The sequence below is a fragment of the Talpa occidentalis genome, unplaced genomic scaffold (genome assembly GCF_014898055.3).
Source record: "Talpa occidentalis isolate TD23 unplaced genomic scaffold, MPIMG_talOcc4v2.1 talOcc4.9, whole genome shotgun sequence".
Classification (NCBI taxonomy): Eukaryota; Metazoa; Chordata; class Mammalia; order Eulipotyphla; family Talpidae; genus Talpa; species Talpa occidentalis.
The window spans coordinates 85309920-85333037 of NW_023605305.1; the positions used below are offsets into that span (position 1 = coordinate 85309920).

At 50.8% G+C, this 23118-nt stretch overlaps 2 protein-coding genes across 4 annotated transcripts in view; one reads left to right on the top strand and one right to left on the bottom strand.

Annotated features, from left to right (window-relative positions):
• The first annotated feature begins 921 nt into the window (after nt 1-921).
• FABP6 (fatty acid binding protein 6) lies at nt 922-4833 on the top strand. The gene is made up of 4 exons (XM_037500012.1): nt 922-1011; nt 2285-2460; nt 3515-3604; nt 4763-4833. The coding sequence occupies exons 1-4, from the start codon at nt 945-947 to the stop codon at nt 4814-4816; spliced, it is 387 nt and encodes a 128-aa protein (XP_037355909.1). The 5' UTR covers nt 922-944; the 3' UTR covers nt 4817-4833.
• Nucleotides 4834-9855: 5022 nt separating this feature from the next.
• CCNJL (cyclin J like) overlaps nt 9856-23118 on the bottom strand; it is a 91793-nt gene continuing 78530 nt past the window's right edge. Inside the window, exons 4-6 of one of the 3 annotated variants that reach the window (XM_037500547.2) lie at nt 17707-18009; nt 16129-16288; nt 9856-14109 (exon numbers count right to left, since the gene is read on the bottom strand). In XM_037500547.2, the coding sequence (XP_037356444.1) occupies nt 13686-14109; nt 16129-16288; nt 17707-18009 (887 nt within the window). In that variant the 3' untranslated portion in view covers nt 9856-13685. Of the gene's footprint in view, nt 14110-16086; nt 16289-17706; nt 18010-23118 lie in introns of all 3 variants that reach the window. The other 2 variants (XM_037500549.2, XM_037500546.2) reach the window with 2 other exon arrangements.

Below are 23118 nucleotides of genomic sequence, written 5' to 3' on the forward strand. Positions count from 1 at the left end.
TAGAATTTATCATCACAAAACCCCACAACTCTGAGGGTGTGTGTAGTTTTGTTAAATGGAAGTGTTTATAGTTTTATAAGAAATAAGACCCCTGGCTGGAGTAAGGTTTCCAAGAGTGGAGACCGACACTGGCAAAATGCAGCAAAGTTGTTTTCATCTGTTTCATAGCCACTTAGTCTCTGGTCTGTGGCTCAGCAATGGTGGAGAGTTCTGCTTTGGATGGAAACAATGAGTCACTAAGAACTGACTCTGGAAAAGAAGACAGAACTGAAGACATGTCTTTTCCACCTGAAGAACAATTCCAATGAGACAGGCAGGAACTATGATGGAGGAGACTGAAGTGGAGCTGGAGGACAAAGCAGGGACTGGAAGTTGGGGGTCTGACCCCCTAGTTCCTCCATTGTGAGGCTCCAAGTAAAATTCATGCACGATCTTCAATGCATGATGGTACCTGCTTCTCTGAGCTGGGTCCTGCTTCTCTGCAGGTGTGCATTTTTTCTCTGGCTTGATCTCAAGCTGTCTTGGGAAGGGTCTAGGTCTTAGTCTTGTCTTCCTGCCTACAGTTCATGCACTTTGGCCAATGGATGAGGGGTGATGGAGGGATGATGAGACTGTGGTTGGAGCCTGTGCTTGGTGGGAGGGAGAAAGGAATGGGTGGAGGTGGATGACCCCTCACCCTCTGAAATCCTGGCCCTCGCCTTGCTGGGCCTGGTGCTGGGATCACAGCCAACCCTCCTCTAGGGTGAACAACCTCAGGCTCTGCCCCTCTGGGTCCTGCCCATATCATAAAACAGCAGTGCTTCCTCTTCAGGGGTGGAGGCAGGAGTGGGGTGACTTGGGGGTTGAACCTGAGCATCCAGGACAGTTTATAAGCTGGAGCACTAGGCCCCTCAGCAGCATAGCCACCTTCCTCACCTCTGCACTCAGCCCGAGTCTCCAGCAGCATGGCCTTCAACGGCAAGTATGAGGTGGAGAGTGACAAGAATTACGATGAGTTCATGAAGCGCCTGGGTGAGTAAGCCCTGAGCACACCTCTGTGGGGCTTTGTCTTAGCTCATTTGGGGCCAGGAACCCAAACTCTTGGGGTACAACAAGACAGGACTTTAGTTATTCATTTATTCGCTCCCTCATTTGTTGAGCAACTAAGTAGTCTTTCCAGGTTCTGTGGATAAGGCTCTGACTTGAAAACAGAACATCTCTGCTTTACTATGGAAAACTTGAGGCCCAGAGAAGTTGTGTTACTAGTCCAAGGTCACACAGCTAGTCAATGGTGAAGTGGAGGCTTGATTGATTTATTTATGCCACGAATGATAGAAGACCTGCTGTATGAAAGGGCCCACCCCATGTCACTAATGGGATGTCCCAGCATGATATGCCCAAGGTCACACATCAGTCAGTGGCAGAGGTGACTGGAATCCAGGACCTACAATAGGATGATGAATGGTGCCACTCCCTGTTGCTTGGGGAGTGTAACCAAAGGATTAAGTCTAGAGGCTGGGTTTGCATGCCAGTCATACATTCAATTTTTCAACAAACAAGGGCCTCTTCCTGTGCCAGGCAGCAGGGGCAGAAGATGAAAGATCTCATGCCTCTTACTGCTCTGTTTGCAACACTGGTTTTGAGGAACCAGGCACTTGACAATCCTGCAGGAATCAGTGCTCTGAGTCCCAGGAGACCTGCACCCACACACCCACCTCCTCAGGGTCAGAGAGCATGACCAAGTGCACTGGGCCTTGGGGAGCAAGGATGCTTCTGTCACTTTGGGGGAGTGGCCCTGCAGGAACCTGACTTGCCTCCACCTGTAATCTAGTGCAGCACTTGGAGTGGGCGCCACAGTTCCAGAGCAAGTTCTGCCACCAGCTCCATGACACACTGGGGAACATTTTTCTGCTCTGGGTCTTTGCTCCCTTTTCAGCAAAAATGAGAGCATTAAAAGGCAGTCTTGGAGGGTCCATTTAATCCAAAACTTGGCCAGTTTCTGTTACACTTATGTTCTATTACTCCCAGAAGGGCAGCTATTATTGACTAAGTGTTCACTATGTGACAAGAGCTTCATACGGTCCAACTGAATCCTTGCAAGGACCTGGTCAAGTGGGCTTTATTACCCCATTTTGCAGAAGAAAACACTGAGGCTGGTGAAGCACAAACTTGCCTGAGCCACATGGGCTCATGGTAGGTGCTTATAACTGTCAGGCTAACCTGCAGAGAGGGAGGTGAGGTTTTGCCCAAAACCACAGGCTGGAAGCAGCTCTTGCAAGGCTTCTCTGCTTGTCCCGGGAAACAGGGCTCCCCAGAGATGCCATTGAAAAGGGTCGCAACTTCAAGATCGTCACGGAGGTGCAGCAGGACGGCCAGAATTTCACCTGGTCCCAGCACTACCCCGGGGGTCACTCAATGGTCAACAAGTTCATCATCGGCAAGGAGTGTGACATGGAGACCATGGGGGGCAAGAAGTTCAAGGTAAAGTCTGCTGGTGCCCTGCACTCCTTCCCCAGATCTCCTGCACCCATGCTAAGACTCCATCTCTGGTATTAAGAACGTAAGCCCTTGGCAATTCAGCACCCCTGGGTTTTAATGCTATGGTCAATAATGAACAGTGGGATAGTGAAAATGGTTATTAACATTGATATCCCAGACACTTCACTGAATGCTTCACACATCTTAAGGCAGGTGATCACTACCCCATTTTACAGATGGGGGTATTGTATTGTATTTTACAGATGGGGGTATCAGCAGAGCTTTCTGCTGATTAGGGCTGAGACTAATCACCCTGCAGGATCAGGACTTCACCCAATTGGCCTCGATCCAGAAGCCCCTCCTCTTGTTTATGTCACCTAGAAATGAATAGCCCATAACCTAGACTCATACCCGTCTGGGTTTGAAACTGCAGTCTTGGGGAGCACAGATGTGACAGACTGGCTATTTGTCCCCACCTTACCCAGATGGGTCCCTCTGGTCATTCACCCATCCTGGTCACCTGCAGCCTCCAGCCATGATCACGAGGGGACTTTTCTCCTTGCACTGCCAAGGTGGAAAATCAGTAGTCAAACTACTATATATGGCTATTCTGACACTTGGGTATTGAAACAGCATAATGATCTCACGCAGATGTCTCCCTGTCTCAGCACCTGGGGGTCTTTCAGTGGCTGCAGTCACACCCTGGCAGGACAGCACATCAGTCTAGCGATGACGGTCAAAACCAAGTCCCTAGTTCACGCTGGGGAGGGCTCACATGCCAGCACTCTGCGTTTCCCTGTGCAAGCCTTTACTCCCCTGGTAACTGTAAGGAGAAGGTACAATTACCACCCACGCTTTAGGGGTGAGAAACCTGAGGTGCAGCAAGCTTACATGCTTATGGGGTTAACACACTTTAGATTTGTGTGGCTGTGTATCTATAAGGACGGTCATTCTCTAGGGGGTAGCTGAGGCCATAGGCAGCTCTTCATCCCTGAGGGGGTTGGCAGGTCCCTGGGGGCCTGTGCTGGCTCAGGCTGAGGGTCACCTTCTCTTCCAGGCCACTGTGCAGATGGAGGGTGGGAAGGTGGTAGTGGACTTCCCCAACTACCACCAGACCTCGGAGATCGTGGATGGCAAGCTGGTGGAGGTGAGTGTCACACTGGCTCCTGGGACCTGCCTGAAAAATTCTGATAAAAGTTTTGGACACATTTTTACATGAAACGTCAGCCAGTGGGTTCTGACTCCCAGAAGCAGAGCTCTCTAGCTGGTCAGGAGTGCAGGGTGAACACAGGGCAGGCGCACTGGAAGAAGGTTTGTGCCAGACAGAATTGATGTCTCCAAGCTGAGCGAACCTGTTTCCTAATTCCTAGAGGCTCTTGAATAGGGAGCCTGTGTGCAGCACCCAGAATTCAGGGTCATCCTCACACATGCACACACATATACACACATGCACACACACAAATGCACATGCACACAGGCCAGAACCAGAGTGGAACCAGCTGGATTGCAAATCTTCCATTCAGAGGCCCAGAATCATCATGGATACCCCATCCTCCAGCAGCAGCACCCTCCTCCCCATCCAGCCCATCCCCGGCACCCCTTGTTCCTTGCCCCTCTCCTTCCTCTAGACAAAGCCTCTTGCTGCTTCTGCCTCCCTGCTTGCACTCAATCTCCCCCCACCCCCACCACGCCAATCTCGCAGCACTTCCCACTGTCCCTGCTCTCACAGAGGCCACTCGTCTCCCACCCCCTCCCCCTGGGCCTGCTGCTTTCCTCTGTGGGGTGTCAGGACCCACTGATGACATGTACATGTCTTGTGACAGCACGTCATATGACCTTGGGCCTGGGCACTTCACACAAAGGGCCTTCACCCACCAGCATCCTCTCCCACAAACCAGCATGACTTCCCAAGGGAGGGACCCTAGCTTCCCACACTCAGCCCCGGTGCGCTGCTAAAGCCATGGGGTGCAGAGGCTGAGTGTGGCCAGTCCACCTTAGCTGGGTTATGTGACTTCTCCAAGCTTTAGTTTTCCCATCTGCACCATGGTGCAGTCCTACTGTGTTGGGGTTTGATGAGATTGCATTGGGAGGTCCCTGGCCCGTGAAGTGCAAGGGACAGATGTGGAGTTTATGACATGACATGTTTGCACTGTGGCCCTGTTGTGCCCTCACAGTGACTCAGGCCACAGATTGAGAAACCGAGGCCCGGAGAAGTAGTGCTACATACTGTCTTCCACTTCAGCTGTGTCTGTGGGCAGCTTGGGGCCCCTGCACTAACTCCTCCTGTTCTGGATGCTTCTTTCAGATCTCCACCATCGGGGATGTGACCTATGAACGTGTGAGCAAGAGGCTGGCCTGAGCTGCCAGCTGCTCCGGGGTTGTCTGGCACCAATAAAGTGGGTCTCACAGGACCCTTCCCCCCAGAACCGCTTTGTCTTTGTCCTAGTTTCCTGGTATCAAGTCTGTTCTGACAGGGTTGGAAACCCTGGGGATGGCTAACAGGCTGGTCTTGGGCCCTGAGATCACATGGGATCTATTGTGCAGAGGGAGCCCCATATGTGCACTCCTGGCCCTTAGGCAAATGGATGCACAGAGTGGGAGACACGGCTGTGGCCCCTCGCCCCACCCTGCCACCAACACTGTGGGTAGAGAAACCTTGTTGCTTGAAGGCTCCTTCAAAGAGAAAAATGTCACCCAAGAGCTGCCTCTCGGATGGGCCACAGGGCAGACATCTCGGAGCTGTGACTGGGGCAGGAGTGGGCTTCCAGGAAAGGGCCCCCAGCTGCTGGGCCCCAAGGCCAGGCAGACTCGGGATGGATACCTCAGGCTACGCCAGGGTGGGTGGGCGGTATGGCCTGGACTCTGCTGTTACCCCGCTGTGATGTCATTCCTTTGGGTCTCTGTTTACCACTGGGTGCAAAACAGGGCCAAGCGGACCAGTGAGGGGACTGAGGAGAAATGACCTTCTGTGAGGGGCCAAAGGGGCCAGGGGATGAACAGGAGAGACAGAAAGGGGCTATGTGGTCCTGGCCTGGACAGAGGAGCCAGGGGAAGCTGCAGTGGAGGGGAAAGGTCAGAGGTTGCCTGCAGTCCTGAATAGAGGATTGAGGTAGATTTGGCTTTAGGATCTGGCCCTGTCTGATGACTGGGTCTGCCCACGGTCTGGGACTAGAGAACGGGGGCCTGCTTGCCCTGGGCAGATAATCCAGAGCATTGGCCAGATCTGCGTTCACCCTCCTCTTCCCAGAGGATCCCCATTCAGGTCCTGCCCTGATCATTTAGCACAAATGTCTCTGTGACAATTCACTTTTTATTACAATGTGTGTGTCACGTCTGAACACGGAGTCAACAGCATTGGCTAAACATTGATTAAAACTCTTTATAAAGTCAATGCTGAAAATGGTGGTTTCTAGGTAGTGGCTTCTAGCTAGACTGTCACCTGCCCAAAGCCTGAGCTCGAGGCCTCCCTTTGTGAAAAAACATAGTAGCATCAAATGAAAAATTTGCTCTATGACTCATCACAATTACTGCAAGCCTGAAGAAAAGAGAGAGGCAGGACTCATACTAAGACTTAAATTATCTAAATTATCTTGAATACCTAAGTCTCACAGGTGAAGTGTAAGAAATGAGTGCCCAGTGTCTGGCATACAGCAGGTGCTTACTAAGTGCTACCTGCCCTTGGATCCTTCCAGCTGAGTCATCTACAGCCTCTCCCTCTCAGGGTGGTCTTGGAAGGGACAGAGAGCACAGCCCAGATGCTGGCAGCCCAGCTCCTTTCTCCTCCCCCACTCTGTCCTGCAACTTGTTTATCTTTCCAAGAACAGCACCAAGCCTCCCCCAACCACCCACCAAGCCAGGACCCTGTGAATTCCATCCTTTTGCCAAGACTTATTGCTAATTAAGTGAACTGGGTAAGCATCAAATGAAACTAGAAATGTGGCTGCTTCTCCTCCAGACTGAATAATTACTTATAATGAGCTTGGATAATAAGTCTCTAAATAACAGAGTTAACCCTAATTAGGCTGAAAATTGAGAGACAGAGAGAACGAGAGAGGGAAGGAGAGGGGAATGAAGGGGGAGGAACAGAAGTTTCCACCTCAGTAACTGATTCAAGGGCAAAATCAAATTTAAATTGTTGGCAGGGGAGAAATTCCTGAGTTGGTGTTGTTAGATTCACAAACACACTGACTAGCAGACCTTCAGAGCTCAACTGACTTAAACTCTGTATTTCCCAATTATGGAAACTGAAGCTCAGAGAAAGTATGAAATTCACCCATTGTCACACAGCAGAGTGGGTCTGAGAGTCACGTGGGGTTGGGTGTCGCTGGCTGATGGAGGCTACAGTTACTCATTCCAGCTCATGAGGGTAAATGCAGTAAGGAGGGCGGGAGGAAAGCGTCCATTCTGCCAGCAGCTTGGTAGGGAGGCTTGCTCAGCTAGCAGCAGGGACAGTGCTTAAAAGCTTCATCTCCAGGCTCATATGATTTCTCCCATGTAGAAGCTATGTTTCCTTGGCATAAGTGCCTCCATTTCTCCCAGCTTCTGTTTCTACACCTGTGAAGAAATAGCAGCTGTACTTACTAATAATTGTCTTGCAAACTCACTACCTTACTCTACCCTCGGCTGGGTCCGTGACCGTCAGTCACCTCCATTACAGCCATCATTCTCAAGCCCTTGCCATGAAAGGAGGAGCAGTGCCTCCTTGTAGGGCATGTGGGTAAGCTGCTGGGTTTCTCAGTCTTACCTTGTCCATGTGTAATGTGGATTAACAGACTTTCTCTTCTGGGGCTATAGGGGGCATTGCAATGACAAATGGTAAAAATCCACACTGATGAATTTCATGAAATGAGGATTTTCATCATTTTGCTGTGCTGTTCAAAATGTTGCAGAGATTTTCCACTCCACTGACCTCAATTTGGCAGTCCTTTACTGCAGGTTCTTCATGAATTTCAACTTGACCTTTGATAGTCTTACCTTCCACTCTGCCTGGGAAATTGCTGCTCCCGCCAAATTCATTGTCCAGTGAAATGGGAGCTTCCCCATGCATCTTTAAACACCACCACTAGGTGGCACTCCATCACCCACCTGCAGCTGTTGAACACCAAGGTGTACTTACGCCCTGACCGGTGGGGGAGGGGCAGGCAGTGAAATCCTGGGCAATTGGGCCTTATACTAGGCTGTAGGTGTCATCTAGGGATGAAAATGCAGAGGTGATGAGGCTCCTCCAGTCAGGTGTGTCTAAGTCCCACTACTCGCCATAGTGAGAACTTGGAGGTCCCTGAACCTCAGTCCCCTCACCTGGAAAATGGCGATACTACTACTAGCTCATGATGATGCTGTGAGGACAAAAGAAGAAGGAAGAAAGCATGAGTGTAGAGTAAGGAAAAATTATCAGGCTTTTCTGCCCTCCCGCCATTAGGATAGATGAGGGAACCCTGTGGTCCTGAATGCATGCCTGATGGCGGGCACCTGAAGTGGGTACACCTGGGCTGAGGGACGGAGTTTATAAGGGCGGCATCACGGGGACACCAGCAGAAGCCAAGAACGAACGGAAGCCGAGAGAAGAAGAGAAGCCGAGAGAACGCCAGAGAGCCCAGATAGAGTGAGGATTTGCTGGGGGCTGGGAGGCCTGCCAGCCTCCCGGCCCCCCTGCACCCCTGCCTGCCATATGCCTGGTAAATCTAAATTAAAGACCTGCAAAACCACTGAGGACTTTGACTCCTCCTTTACCCGGTCTGCTGGATCAGAAAACCTGCACTATGGTCCTTTCCTGTTCCTACAATGAGGAAAGTCTCAAGTACAGGGATTGGAACACGGTAAGTGCTCACTAAATAGTTATGAGGTTCTTGGTGGTTCTACTGGTACACACCAGTACACCCAGAGGCTAAGGCCCTAGAACAGGCCAAGTGTCAAACCCTGGCTTTGCACAAATGACGCCAGGGCGCTCTTGTTAAGAGGAGCAGCCCAGACCTGTGAAGTGCAAGGTTCAGGTATGAAGACCAGGGAACCGTCACTGTTATGTGCTCCCCAGCCAGGCATGACCTTAGAGACCGTTCTAGTCTCAACCTTCCCGTGCTCCCCAGCCAGGCATGACCTTAGAGACCGTTCTAGTCTCAACCTTCCCGTTTGGCAGATGGAAAATTGAGACAGGAAAGGGAAATGACCTCCCCTGTCCACACCACTAGGGAGGGTGCAGAGGCCTGACTTCCTGTACAGCCTGTGTCTCTGGCACGGGCAGGGACCTGAATCACTGGTCAGAGCAGGCCCAGCAGCAGCAAAGTGGCTCACCTGAACACCAAGAGGAGCCCACATTTTACACTATTCCTCATACAACTCACTGTTGAAGCATGAAACCATTTATTCCATGCTCTTGCCAGAAACCTGAAGTATAGCCCAGAATGATAGCCTTCCCACCTAACAAATGAGCAGACAGAAAGGAGTGGAGAGCTTTTCTCAAGGTCATGTAGTGAAGAACAGGCAAACACCTCCCATCTCATTTATGGTGGACAAGAGTACTCTAACCTACAACATACTGTCATTGGTTTATTGTGTTAATTTTTTTTTTGTATTTAATTTTAAAATTCAATGAAAAGTTAGATTTCCTAGGAAGGCTAGATTTCCAGTTTCTCCGAAATCTGAAGGCTTGGCAACATGGAGCTCCCACCCCTGAAAGGTAGTAATTGGCCAGCAGCAGCCATATATCCTCTAGGAGACACAGTCCCCACCCCACCCAGTCACCCAGTCGGGTTCACTCACTGTATCTCCAGGCTGTCTGGTTCAAGGGAACATTTGGTCTTGAGATTTCTGCCAAATGCTACAGCTTTTCTGCTGAAAGTCATGTCGAAAAAAGGCCTCCCTGAGGAGCAGTGAAGGGGGTAAATGAGGGCTAGGAAGGTTCTTCCCAGGCTACAGGGGCAAGAGGCAGCAGAGTCCCCCAAAGGCAGGTTCCTCCCAGAGGAAGCAGTGAAGCCCAAGCCTGGTCCCAGATCTTCACCTCCACAGAGGGGGCTTGGGAAACAGCCCCAATGCGGAGGCTGTTGGGAGACAGACAGATGGAGCCACAAACCATATTAGCAAGAAGCTACGTTTCTGTATTTCTGATTTCTTGCTGGTGAACATGCTTGGGGAGCACCTGCCACTCCATAAATCAGGAGCATGCATGCTGGCATGAACCCATAGTCACAAACCCACAGTTGTCACAACTTTACTTACAGTAGCAAGGGCATGGGCCTCCCCGGTGGCGCAGCAGGTTGAGTGCAGCACTGTGAAGCTGTCCTCTGCAGTGCAGGTTCAATTCCCGGCCGGCCAGGGAGAGAGTCCCACATGGCGCAGCAGACCTTTCCTGTCTCGCCCGCTGCTCCCCTCAGCAGTTTCCAGTCCGTTTGCCTGTTCTGCTCCCCACTCTGTCTCTGGTGAATCCTCTCACCCTCCCGCGCCTGTGGCCTGTACCCCAATTCTTGTGTGTGTGTGTGTGTATATATATATATATATATATATATAAAAACAATAGGAGGGCATGGAAACAACTTAAGTGTCCACAGAGAACTGGATCAGAAAGAGGTGGGTTAAAGTACTGAATGGTGTCATTTATATGTGGAATATTGAGGAAACAAGATTAAGGGCCAGATGAAGTCAAATAATAAATCCTAGAAATCTGACTATAGACTGAGGCTACCAGAGGGAAGCAGGAGAGGCAAGAGCACAGTGAGGAAGAGCAGTGGGCTGTGCTGGTAGACTATGGATGATTTGGTGTAGCAATAACCTGAAGGGGGAGATCCTGTACCTCTAAAACACACACAACATTGTAAACCAGTTACCCCCCCAAAGAAAAAAAGGGGCTGCAGATGCTGACAATTTGAGCTTCAAACTCAATTTGGTCTAAAGTCTCAGAACACTCAGATTGAATTACAGAATTGGATTTCACATGACCAGGAAGACTTTCCATAGTCTGTGCTGTTACCCCCTAAAGAGCCTTTAATAAAATTCAAAGCTTAAAAAAAAAAAGAAGAGGGGCCTCCCTGGTGGCACAGGGATTAAAGTCTCAGCACTATCAAGCTATCGCCAGCCACTGCGGCCTGAGTTTGATCCTGGGCCAGGGAACTAACCCACATGGCGCAGCAGACCTCTCCTGTCTCGCCCATTGTTCCCCCCACCGGTGTATTTCAGTAGATCTGCCTGTTCTGCTCCCTGCCCTGTCTCTGAATTCTCTCACCCCCTGCACCACTGACCTACATTTCAGTTCTATGCATAAGTAAATCTGGATGGTTTTTTTTTTTTTTTTTTTTTTTTTTGTGGGACCCTCACAGGTGGCCGGGGATCGAGCTGGTGCTGCAGAGGCTGCGGGCAGCCTCACAAGCCAGCGCTCAACTGCTGCGCCACTGGGGGAGGCCCATGTAAGTAAATCTTTAAAAAAGCAAAGCAAGTCAGAATGACAGATATGTATCAGATGTTTACAACGTGGATGATTTGGCAAGGTAAAAGTTATATAAACTAGCAGACACTATTAAAGAAGTGAGGATTCTGGAGGCAGGGAGAGAAGTCAAAGGGGTGAAAAGATGCTACAGGGTGTAGGGCAGCTTCAGGCCCGTTCTTGCTGTCCCTAGACAAATTTCTCCATGCTCCCCAATTTCCAGTCTGTAGAATACAGCTCATGGTAACCTCTACCTGGCAGTACTAGGATTTTTTTTTTTAAAGATTTATTTATGCATACAAGAGCTGGGGTACAGGCCAGAGGTATAGGGGGTGAGAGGATTCACCAGAGTTGGGAACAGAACAGGCAGACTGACTGAAATACACTGCTGAGGGGAGCAGCGGGCGAGTCAGGAGAGGTCTGCTGCGCCATGTGTGTGGGTCACCTCTCTGCCCAGGGATTGAATTTGTGATGCAGTGGCTTTGGGTAGCTTCACAGTGCTGCGTCTTAAGCCTGTGCGCCACCAGGGAGGCCCCAGTTACTGGGATGATTCTAAGAAATACGACAAGCAGATTCCTTAGCATGGTGCTGTGCACCCGACAAATGCTCATCCACGCCGCTGTTCTGACTGGGGCCACTGAGACCAGAAGTTATCCTTGCTTGGGTGAGGGGCCTGAGGCCACAGCCATCAACCCAAGTAAGCCAAGCAGCAAGCTTGTTTCAGATGCTGGACAGCTATGAGAAAAAGGGGAAGGAAATGACAGCATGACAAGGGCTACACCAGATTGACAATCAGGAGGCTAAGGTACAGGAGAAGGCCCTCCACCAAGTGGGCAGGACTTGTGCAATCAGTTGAAGGCCCTTTGAAGTTTCTTGGAGAAAGAATTCGCCTCCAAGACTGTAACCTAGAAATCCTTCTGAATTTCCAACTTGTCTGACAGGCTTGGATTCACCTGCAACATCAACACTTACCTGAATTTCCAGCCGGCTGGCTTGCCCTACAAATCGCTAACTTGCCAGCCCCCATACTCGCATGAGCCAATACCTGAAAATTAATCTCCCTCACGTACATCTGCTTTGGTTTTTTGCAAGAGGTGGGATGTCAACACTCACTCACTCCAGCTGCCCAGTCCGTGTCTCCAAGGAGGCCGAGCTCCGAGCGGAGAGGCCACCAGGGCTGACTTGGGAGAGGGGGGAGGAGGTGGGGAGAGAAACCCAGGAAAATAACAGAGACCATGAGCAGGTGACGTGTTTATTGTGGGGACGCACTTTTCTGTGAGGCTCAATCAACCTTTAGTCCCCAAAGAGAAAGATACAGTAACTTGGAATCCAAACCAGTTGCACATAAATAGAAGGAGGCTGGCAAAGGAAAAAAGAAAAACAACAAACCGGTGTGCAGGTTCCTATGCTAACGTAACCAAGTGGCAGAGCCTGCTTCCCATCCAGGCTCTTCCATCTCCCGTTCCCACGCTGGGGCTTCAGCTGTGAAGAAAATCAGCCTCGGATCCTACTCAGCAGCCACTGGCTGCCCCCGCTCCCACTCCCAACCTTGGGACTGGCAAATGAATCAGGAAAACCAACCTTGGTTTTCCTTAAAAACAAACAAAAAATTCTTCTGTAGTTCTTTGCACCTCCCAATTCTGACGGGTGTCTCCCCAACTCTGAACCAACCCCACCCCCCAAAAAAACCCACACTGAGCACAAGCCAAGAGACAGAATTAACACATATTGCACATGGTTCCCAGAGTCTTCCTGAGAGCCCTCTTGCTGCAGGGACCCCAATACTGGCTTTCAATCCAACCGATTGCTTGCTGTCAGTGAATTCACAGACCCACGCACAACCCTATACTCCAAATCCAGCTGGCCTGGAGCAAGGATTCCACACCATCATTTGTCAGTGGCCCAAACTGAAGCAGAGGCTGGACTGTACCCCACTCCCTGGCTGCCTGGTAGAGGGAGATGGGGGTTGTGGGTTGTAAGCCTCTGTCTAGCAACAACTTTTATCCTCGGCCTGGTTATTGAAGTTCCGCAGGTGAACACAGCATTCAAGATGTGGAAACTTCTGGAACTGAGAGCCTGGAAAATATGTCTCCCAACTACAGGCTTTTGCAGAGGAAGCTCGCTGTTCCCATAGGTCAGCCACCAGCAGGGTTAACCTAATAGCCCTCGCGGGAGACGGGCTGTGTGACCATGCTGTATTTTTTCTTTCTCCTAAGATTTTTCAAGTATCGCCAAGTCCCTGATGTGGCATGTAAACAAGACATCTTACTGAGCAGAAAGCTAGGTTACTTTGGGGAGCAGCAGCATATGAGCGCGCGAAAAGGTTGAGTAAGGTTTTTAGCTGGACAACCATGGCGAGACTGAGTCTGAGGCATCACACACAGGTCATAGGAAGAAGGGCAGCCACTGGGGCAGAGCGCACGCAGGCTGCCCCTCCTTCCCAGAGGTGTTTTCGCCATCGGCAAAAGAATAAAGAAACCAGACATGCTGAACATCAGGGGGCTGGTATGGCTCCCAGTCTCCCTGCCTGGCTTCTTACCAGGTCTTGCTGTATTCTCTGGGACCCTGCTCCAGGGAGTGGCACCGAGCCACCCTCTGGTCTCCAGGCAGTAAGTGGAGGATGTCCAAGGACGACACTTCCTGGAGGATGTTCTTGGGTGAGGTATATAACTGACTATTTTGCTCTGGGTCAGTTCTACTTAAAAAGAACGTGAATCTTCTCCATCCAAGGATAGTAAGGCTCTGCGGGGACCCCAGCTCCATTGGGTCCCCCTTCTGCCTGGGTCCCAGGCCTTCTGCAGGCCCAAAGGTGGCCGGCCTATCTGTCGAAACAGCCCGTGGGAAATGTGTGGCTGCTGCTGAAGTAGCTGCTTCCGTAGGTGGTGGACAGGCAGTGCCTGGGTTCGGCTGTGATGGCCATCTGCATGCCGAGGGATGTGGGGAGGCGTAGGGGACAGAGGTCCAGGGGCTGGAGGGCCGGGTACGGGGTGGGGAGGGATGAGCCAGGCCCCCCCGAGAGCAGGCTCCCAGGACGGTGGACCTGCAGCGAGTCCCGATAGGCCAGGCACAGGTCCTGCACCGGGGTCTGGAACGGAGGCAGGGCCGGGGTCGCTGGCTGGCTGAGGGCCGGATAGGCGGGCGGCTGGAAAAGCACCTGTGTGGGGGTGGAGGAGTTGCCAGAAACCATCGCCAGGGCCTGGCTCTTGACAGCAACGGCGTCCTTGAGGATGTTGTCATATGCTCTGAAAGGAAAGGGCGTGTGTGAGACTTGGAGGTCAAAGGCCACAGTGCCAGACACTGTGAGCACCTCTACCTGCCTGGCTAAGTGTGACCCCCCAGGAGATCTGTGCTATGTTGCTGGGCCGTGCCTGTCGCTTCAGCTGCTCTCTACCTACATATAGGTCTCTGAGCTCAGCTTCAATCTGCTCTCCCCAAAAAACCACTTCTGACTTCTCAAGACCAGCCTATGTTCCAAATGCCATGTCACTGCCCCATCCCAGCAGTCAACACCCCTGAAAGTAACTTCCAGGTCACTACCTAAACCCGGGGGTGAGTGCAAGCTCCAGGAGGGATGACTCTGTAAGTTTTGGTTCACTGCTCCCCTCATCTGACACTGCTCCCCATGTCTGACACTGCTCCCCATGCCTGGCACTGCACCTGGCATTGACAGGTAAGGGTGGCCACCACCTGTGTCCTCAAGGCACTCATGAACTAACAGACCCCAAGCAAGCTGCCTTCTAGGGTCTATTTTTCTCTATCTGAAAAGGGGATGGATTAAGTTTTTTGAGGGGAAAAAAAAAAAAGATTTCCCAGGATAAAAATTCTTGGAAAGAATTAAAGAGATTTGGGCCTCCCCTGGTGGCGCAGAGATTAAACGCTGGACTGCGAAGCTAACCGCAGCCTCTGCAGCACCTGTTCGATCCCTGGCCGCCGGCGAGGGTCCCACATGGTGCGACAGACCTCTCCTGCAGCCCGCTGCTCCCCTCAGCAGTGTATTTCGTCAGTCTGCCTGTTCTGTTCCCTGCTCTGGCTCTGGTGAATCCTCTCACCCTCCCGCGCTTCTGACTGTACCCAGTGCTTGTATAAATAAATAAATAAATCTTAAAAAAAAAAAAAGAATTAAAGACATTTATGTAAGAAAGGAGCAGATAAGGCTGCAGCAGATCTGAGCAGTGAGCCACCACAGAGTGCCCAGCACAGAGAAGAGGTGGGGCTGGCAGACCCAGGGCCCGTTCAGCACTCATACCAGGCATCCCCTGGCTCTGGGCACCTTCTAAAAGGGCATATTTTAATACCAGGTCCCAGGAGAGGACTGGCATTTTAGAGGAATGAGATAGACAGTAACCTTGCCTGCTGAGCAAAGGTTCTCCCATCAGGGGCTTGCCAGTGATCAGTGGGATGGGCATCGGGTGATGCCACCATCTGTCAGGTGGGAGAGGGTCTGGGCATAGCTAGGCAGGATCTCTCTGAGGCTGTGTTCCCAGCAGTTTCCTTTCCTCAAGGCCCAGAGTGCCTTTCTGTGTCTCAGAAACATTAAACACCTTCTCCCCGGTAATCACAAGGGCATCTGCAAGGCCACAGAGACCTCTACTGTTTTTTTTGTTATTTTTTTTTAAAGATTTATTTCTTTGCATAAGAACCGGGGAACAGGCCAGATGTGTGGGAGGGTGAAAGGATTCACCAGCACCAGAGACAGAGCAGGGAACAGAACAAGCAGAATGACAAAATAAACTGCTGAGGGGAGCAGCCCAAGACAGGAGAGGTCTGCCGCGCCATGTGGGTATCTACACAGCCGGTGGGGATCGAACCGGTGCTGCAGAGGCTGCGGACAGCTTCACAGCATTGCTCTCAACCGCCTGCGCCACCAGGGAAAGGCCTCTACTGTTAAGCCATCCCGGGCTCATATGGCTATGAGGTCAGTTTGGTGGCCACATCCTAATGAGAGTCATCAGTCATCACCCTAAGAGGGCTGATAACCCGCACCCAAATGGAGGGCCCAGGCATTTAGGAAGCTGTGCGCACTGGTCCTCCTCTCCCCTACTCTCTGATGGTGAATGCAAGCCCACAGCTACCCCCAAACAGGAAGGACCAACTCCCCAAGCCCCAGTTCTACCAGGTGTCACCGTGGCCCATTTGACATGAGACACTAGCTGGGACAACCACCAGAAGCCCAAGACTTGAGGAAATAGCCTGGGGTGGGTCTCAAGAGCCAGTGGAACCTCGTAATTTCCGAAGCTCGGAAGGACCACAGGGGCACTGACACCAGCAGGATTTCCAGGCATGTGCTGAGATGCTCCAGGGAGTAGTTGGAGATCCTCTGCAGGTCTCTGGTCCAGTAGGGAGAAAGCTGAAGGCAAATCCTAGCGGCCCCAACGCAGGCTGCAGCCACCACGGAGGGCTGGAATTTGTAGAAGATATGATCTGCCAGAGAAGCACAGGGAGTCAGCATCATAAAGCCTCCCCGCACGCTGGAGGCACTGGGCACCCCTTCACCTGCTTGTGGCCGAGAACAGAAAGAAATGACGTCAGAGGCTGTTCACTGTGCACATGTGCATACACACACACACACACACACACACACACACACACACAAAGCCCCATTCTTGCATTTGAAGCACTTTAGCTCTCAGTCTGGGCTTTCTGATGTCAGACTAGAGCAGTGATTTTCAAAATCTGGTCCATCTAGGGGACTACGAGGGGCTCACTGACGGGCTACTAGGGAACGTCTTCCTTTTCTTTGGTCTTTGAGGTGAATGACTCTTCACTTCAAAGGTTCCTGAACTAGAGGCTACTTATTAACAGTAACAAAGCCTGGCCCACAATAGGCACTCAGTAAAAATCTGTGGAATGAATGAATGGCTCTGAGAGTGTGATATTCGTAACTAAAACTGGACCTTCCTTAGGTTTACTGAGGAATCGTCCCTCCACCCCACTTATTAAAGTATGAGTGACAAAAAAGGTATAAAATGGGGTGTTTTGGAACATGTACACTGGTGAAATGATCTGGGAAATCTTATGTCCTACTAAGTGGTTACTAACTCATGGAGTGGGGCACACTGGCGGTTCCTGCAATTTTCACAAATGACACTTGGTTATCAGTATGTTATTACATGATCTTAAATGGTTCATGATTTCCAATTTCTTTAATGTCTGCCTTTAAAGTATGAATCAGGCAGGGTGTGGCTATAATTATAGGTGTGGTTAAGGAGAGAAGACGCCCCCGTTTCAAATCCTAGCAATGAGTTGGGGTCAATGACCTCTTGGGCAACAATGACGGAAATTGATTTGTAAAATGAGAATATCAGAAATGATTTTCATAGAGTTGTTGTGGGGTTCCAATGAGACAATGCACACAAATCCCTAAAATAAAGTGCCTTGCACACGATAAGCAGTCAATTAAAGTTAGATATCACAGCAGCTGCTATTGTTATCAGAGTTTGTGCCAGGTTATCAGGTAGTAGCATCAACAATGTTTCTGACCAAGTATTTTACTTAATACTTAGGTTTTTAAGACACTGGGAAGAATGAGAATCAAACAGGGTAACTTTATAGCTAGAGTAGGTATAAAACTATTATGTATGATGATAGTTCTTCTGGAATCACCTACTGCAAATATGGACTATTTAGAGAATCTGTAATATTTCAGGTTACCATAAGGACAATCACCAGGTGACCTCTAAGTTTGTAGGGTACCAGTCACCTAATAACATTTTACTGATAACATGGTAGGTAAGTCCTTGCACCTTCTTCACTCATCCTCTGCTCTGCCAAGTGGGAGGGATTTGGGTGGATGGGCCTGGATGCACACATGGTGTGACGGTACTGACATGGGGCCCCACCTTGCAGGGTGACCTCGAGGAAGTAGTGGGCATACTCCTTGAGGCATTCTTTGGTCTTGCGGGGGCAGATGGTGGGCCAGCTATGGCAGTGGTGGTCCTTCTCACTGACAGAGGCCAAGAGGTAGTAGTCAAGGAAGTGGGCAGGGGTAGGCAGGCAGAGATTCCAGCAGAAGGCCTCCAGGAGCAGCAACTCCGTGCCCAGCAGCTCCTGCTTGGTTAGGGTGAAGTTCTGGCTGCTCAGGATCCTCGTGCTGTTGATCTGCTCCAGCTTGGGCACATGGTCTTCCCGATCCTCGAACTTACCTGCAGGACAAGCAGAGGTTACTGGAAGACAGTCCTTGCCTGACCCAGGCAGGGAAGGCCCACCTCCAAGTGTCTGGCAGGCGCTGGAGGGAATACGAATGACCGGAAGCTGGGAAGTAAGAGCGCCCATTCCGATCTGTCACACCTGGGCTCCAGCTGTGTGATCAGGCACAGGTGTCTCAGCTCTCTGTGCCTCAGGTGCCTCACCTGTAAAATGGAACCTATGCCTCCCAAGCTTTGTGTTCAGTTCAGCAAGAAAAAAACACCTCAAATGTTTGGCCTAGCAGTGGACACAAAAGGTGCTCAAAGGGGTTTAGCCAGGGCAGCAAGGGCTCAGGGGATAAGGTGGATCCTCTCTGCATCGGCACTCATTCAGCCTTAGGACTGGCCAGGGGGTCAGGCCACAACGAGAATGAACTTGCAGCTCTAACCCTGTTCCTCCAGACATGGGAAAATATGTCATCCCCAACCCCTTACCCACGATGTCTTCAATGTTGAGTTTAAACCCTGTTTGTTAGTTATTAGTTTGGGTCCCTCAGAAACAGTATGTGTGGAAGGGAGCCTAGGAAAGATGGGTATGGGAACAGGAGGAGACAAGAAATGGCGAAGAGTAGGTTCCTTGGTGGCACAAGGGATTAAGCACCACACTATGAAGCAATCCGCAGTCTCTGCAGCACGAATTCCATCCCCGGCCAGCCAGAGAGAAACCCACATGGTGCAGCAGACCTCTCCTGTCTTGCCCACTGCTCCCCTCAGCAGTGTATTTCAGTCAGTCTGCCTGTTCTGCTCCCCACTCTGTCTCTGGTGGATCCTCTCACGACCCCACATCTCTGGCCTGTACCCCAGCTCTCACATGCATAAATAAATCAACCTTTAAAAAAAAAAAGAAAGAAATGGCGGAGAGCCCAAAAGGCCATATTATCAAGTGTGGCACCTCTGTGGGACACTGGATCTTAATCTCATGAGGAATTCTGAGACCCCATATAAACCCTGAACCTGGGATTATGCCAGTCAAACGTCAAGGAACCAAGTCATTGACCTCTGAGTCCTTGGCCGTCACCTCTGAGTGATGGCTCAGTGGCCAGGCTCACTGGGGGTCCAGGCCCAGGGCTGGCTGTGGGTGGGATGTGGCAGTCTCTACTGGGGAAGGTTCTGCAAGGGGGCCTCTAAGCCTCAGCTCTGCTCACTCTGGAGAACCCTCCCCATCCTTCTTTCCCGCTGCCAATCTCCTCTGATCATCACTTTCCAAGTCCTTGACCACTGCAAACCTTCCTGGATCACAATCCACCCACACCACTTTTAAACGAGACTACAAGCCCTGGCCTCCATGTCCAGCCTGGTCCAGCTGATGAGTGAGGGTCAGGAGAGGCCAGACACAGACAGGGTGCTCACACACCCGTGCAGGGCTACATGCCTTTGACTCAGTTCTCAGCAGACTTCCACACTCTGGGGAGAGGTAAGAAGGGAACCACTCCAGGCTGCCCTAGAGCAGCTCCAACACATTCCTCAGCAAGCCTGTAAAGCTGTCACGGAGAAAAGACATGGACTTTGAGAAGCCAGCTTCACTTCTCCTCCTTGGTGAACTTGACCAGAGTCCACCACACCAGTTGGGCAAAGATGCCAGACATAAGGCTGGCAGATTGGATGGCAGGAATGCAGTGGAGACTACTGCCAGCAGGTTACCTGCAGCTTAGAGTTGCCCCAGACTGGTCTCCTTCCGGAACCCTACTTGCAAGAATTCAGCCCGGCCTGGCCCTGCCTCCAAAGGGCACACCTTCCCTTGTCTTGCATGCACAGGCAACCCCAGTAGGTAAAGGCAAGGTCAGTGCTGCCCATGGGGGAAGACCCTTTTGGATGGCTGGGGATTCTGGGCAGGGACCTGGATGACCAGGCTGGCTGGCCTCTGAGGTCCTCCACCTGCAGCACAGGATCCAGCCATGTGCTGCCCCAACCCCTCCTCCAGCTGTGAGTACAGGGCCCTCACCACCACATCAAGTGTCCCCCAGAGCTCCGTTCAGAGGCCCCTGCATGTCACCAGGACACTGCTCACAGGCAGACGGCTTCCAGACCTTTCAGAACTCTGCCTTTGCTGCAGCTACCAGGTCCAAGAGAATGACCCCAAATGGAATGTGCCACGGATTATGTGAATTCACCTGTCCCCCACACTTGGGCGGCTTTTGGGGGATCCACCACCCTGTCAACGAGAGCCAGGCAGGCAGGGTGAGACTCTTCCAGGCACTGGTCCTGCACCCAACAGCACTCAAGCCCATGGCGTCCCTCTCCTTCCTAGGTACATGCCCCATGCAGATGCAACGGCCAGTGGGATGGAAGCTGCTAAGTGCCCAGCATACAGAAAGGAGCTCAGGAGCAGTGGCGCACTGGGCTTTTATTCATGCAGGACCCACCCTGGACCCACCCACGAAGGTCCTGACCGATCCAGATCCCTAGAGGAGGAGAAAAAGCTGAGCTTCCCCACCTTGGAGTAACCTCTGATACTGCTCTTAACTGCTGGCCAGCTGACCCTGCTTACTGACTGTCCCCCAGCACAATGCCTTTCCAGCCAGAAAATATTTTATGAGTTCCCTGGTGCTACACATGCCCAGCGCCTGGCTGACATTCCCTCCCCTTGTCCACGGCCGTGAGCAAGTGGTAGTAGGCCTCTGTCCCCTGCATTGCAGCGGCTGCTGCCCTGCCACCACCACTCAGCTGCAGGCTCCTATCGACAAGCTGCACAGACACCAGATGCCTGGAAGGCTGCAGGCGTTTGCCTGGGAGGCGAGGACGTGAGTCCCCAGGCTGTTCCAACTCAGACCAGAGCAACAGACACTCTTGGATTGCTGATGTACTTTCTCTTTGGAAAATTTTCAAATCCACAGAAAAGACAGAACCAGGAAGTCAGATGACCCTTCACCCAGATTCTCCAATTGCTGACCAAGCCACATGCACTCTCTCTGTCTCTTTCTCTCTCTCTCTCTCTGTGTATGTGTGTGTATACTGGTTTTACCAAATCATTTTCAATTAAGTTACAGACATGACCTGCCACCCCAGACCCTTCAGCATCCATCCTGGGGGCTGTCATTTTCCTACATACTCAGCACTATCAGCAATCTTAACATCAGCATGACAGCAATAACTTTTCCTGACATTCAGGCTACATTTGACATTCCCCAAAGGTCCACAACATGCCTTTTATAACCTTTATATTTTTGGATCCAGGGTCGAACAAACTTCATATTAGGGGACTGTTGCATCTCTTTAGTCCCCCCCTTTCTTAGTTTTTCATCAGTGACTCTGGATGAACACGGCCTCTTAGAATGTCCCATACTCTGGGCTGCCTGATGGCTTCCTCGTGACCAGTGTGGACAAGGACACTGCTCCGGGTCTGCTCTGTCCTCACCAGGTCATAGTCTGTCCTTACCAGGGGTCAGAGAACAGCAGTCTGGCCCAGCAACAGTGACATGCTTCATCATTTGATTAAGGGGGTGACACCAGGCCTCTCCATTTAAAGGAACCATTTTTCCATGAAATTAGTAAGGGATATGTTAGGTGACGTCATGAGGCTGGGCATTTCCTGTTTCCCAATAACCTCAGTGGTTTGGACCCATGACAATCCTTTCCTGAATACGTTACTACGACTAGGGTTGAAAAGAACTTTTAGCAATTCTATCACTCACCTCTGATTTTTCATTTTGATGCTCCTAACTGTTCTCAGTGTGAAGAGAGGGAGCTCTATGGAGACAGCCCAGGTAAAGGAAATTGCCAGACGTTAGGATAAGAGCGGCCCCGAGTCTTGTTTGAAATGGGCGGACTAAATCAGCGACTGGGAATTCTGTCTCAACATCCTGTCCAAACAATTTGCCTGCCACAATGATGGTAAGGCGCCATGCTAGACACAAAGTGTTAGGATTACCTCACAACTTCCTGGAAGGAGAAGGCTCAAACCGTCACGCACAGCTGGAGTATAGCCCTTCTGCACAATCCAGAGCAAGCTATGACCCTACTTATCTGCTCTCCGCCTCATGGACCTACCCTTTAAATAGCTCCTAACGCCCTTCCAGAAGCAAGGCTAAAGTCTCCATTCTAGCACTTGTACTCTCTTTTGTGAGTCTCTGGTAAAGCCTTGTGTGGTTCAGCTACACCTAGCATTCTCTGATAAATTCTTTCCCTACAGGGCAAAGGACCCCACTCTTTTGGCTTGGTCCCTATAACACTATCATCATACCTGTGCTATTAAAAAAACATCCTAAGCTATCACAGGGCTCAGCCTGGCTCTTGGGGACCAGGCACAGACACATGAGTCATGAGGAAGGCCTTACACAGCCTCACATAGCCAGTGGCCCAGTCTTCCTACCACCCCCAGGTCTGGCACATGGGGTGCTCCTGGCAGGTCACACTGATGATGGACAGATGACCATGAGGTTAGCCAAGTGGCCTCAACTCTTAACCACAGACTGGGCGATGGTGACAAGACACTGCTGACCCTGCCAGCCTCAGCAGGACACCCCCAGTTCGAGTTCTTTCTACTGCTTTCCTTTTTTGTTTAAAACGATTTTGGGGGAAGGGAGTGGTAAAACGCATAGAACCTAAAATTTCCCATTTTAACCATTTTGACCGCACAGCTCTGCAGTATTAAATACATTCACACTGTTGTGTAACCAATCTCCAGAACATCTTGCAAAACTGAAACTTCGTCCCCAGGAAGCAGTTCCGTAGGCCCTAGGCCCGGCCACCACCATTCTGTTCCCTGTCTCTACGCATCAACTAAAGTCTGCTTTTCTTCTTTTGCCTGCTGTCCTAGCAACCAAGTTTTCAAGCAGACCAAAGAGGATTCCTGATTTTTCTGAATTAGTGCCAAGAGAAGCAGTATTTCTTATTGCTTAAAAAAATAAAGAAATAAAAAGCAACACCAAAACTCTTCATTAAGGAGATCTTTAAATATACCAGGAAAAAAAAAAAAAAAGCAGAAAGAAAAAAATGGTATAATGAACTTCCAGGAATGCAGTCCCCAGTTCTGACAATCAACATTTAGCCTGCCTTTAGGAAAATTCTTAAACCAAAAGGTAAAGAGCGCAGAACAGGATTCTATAAAGTCACTGCTGCCCTGTTTTC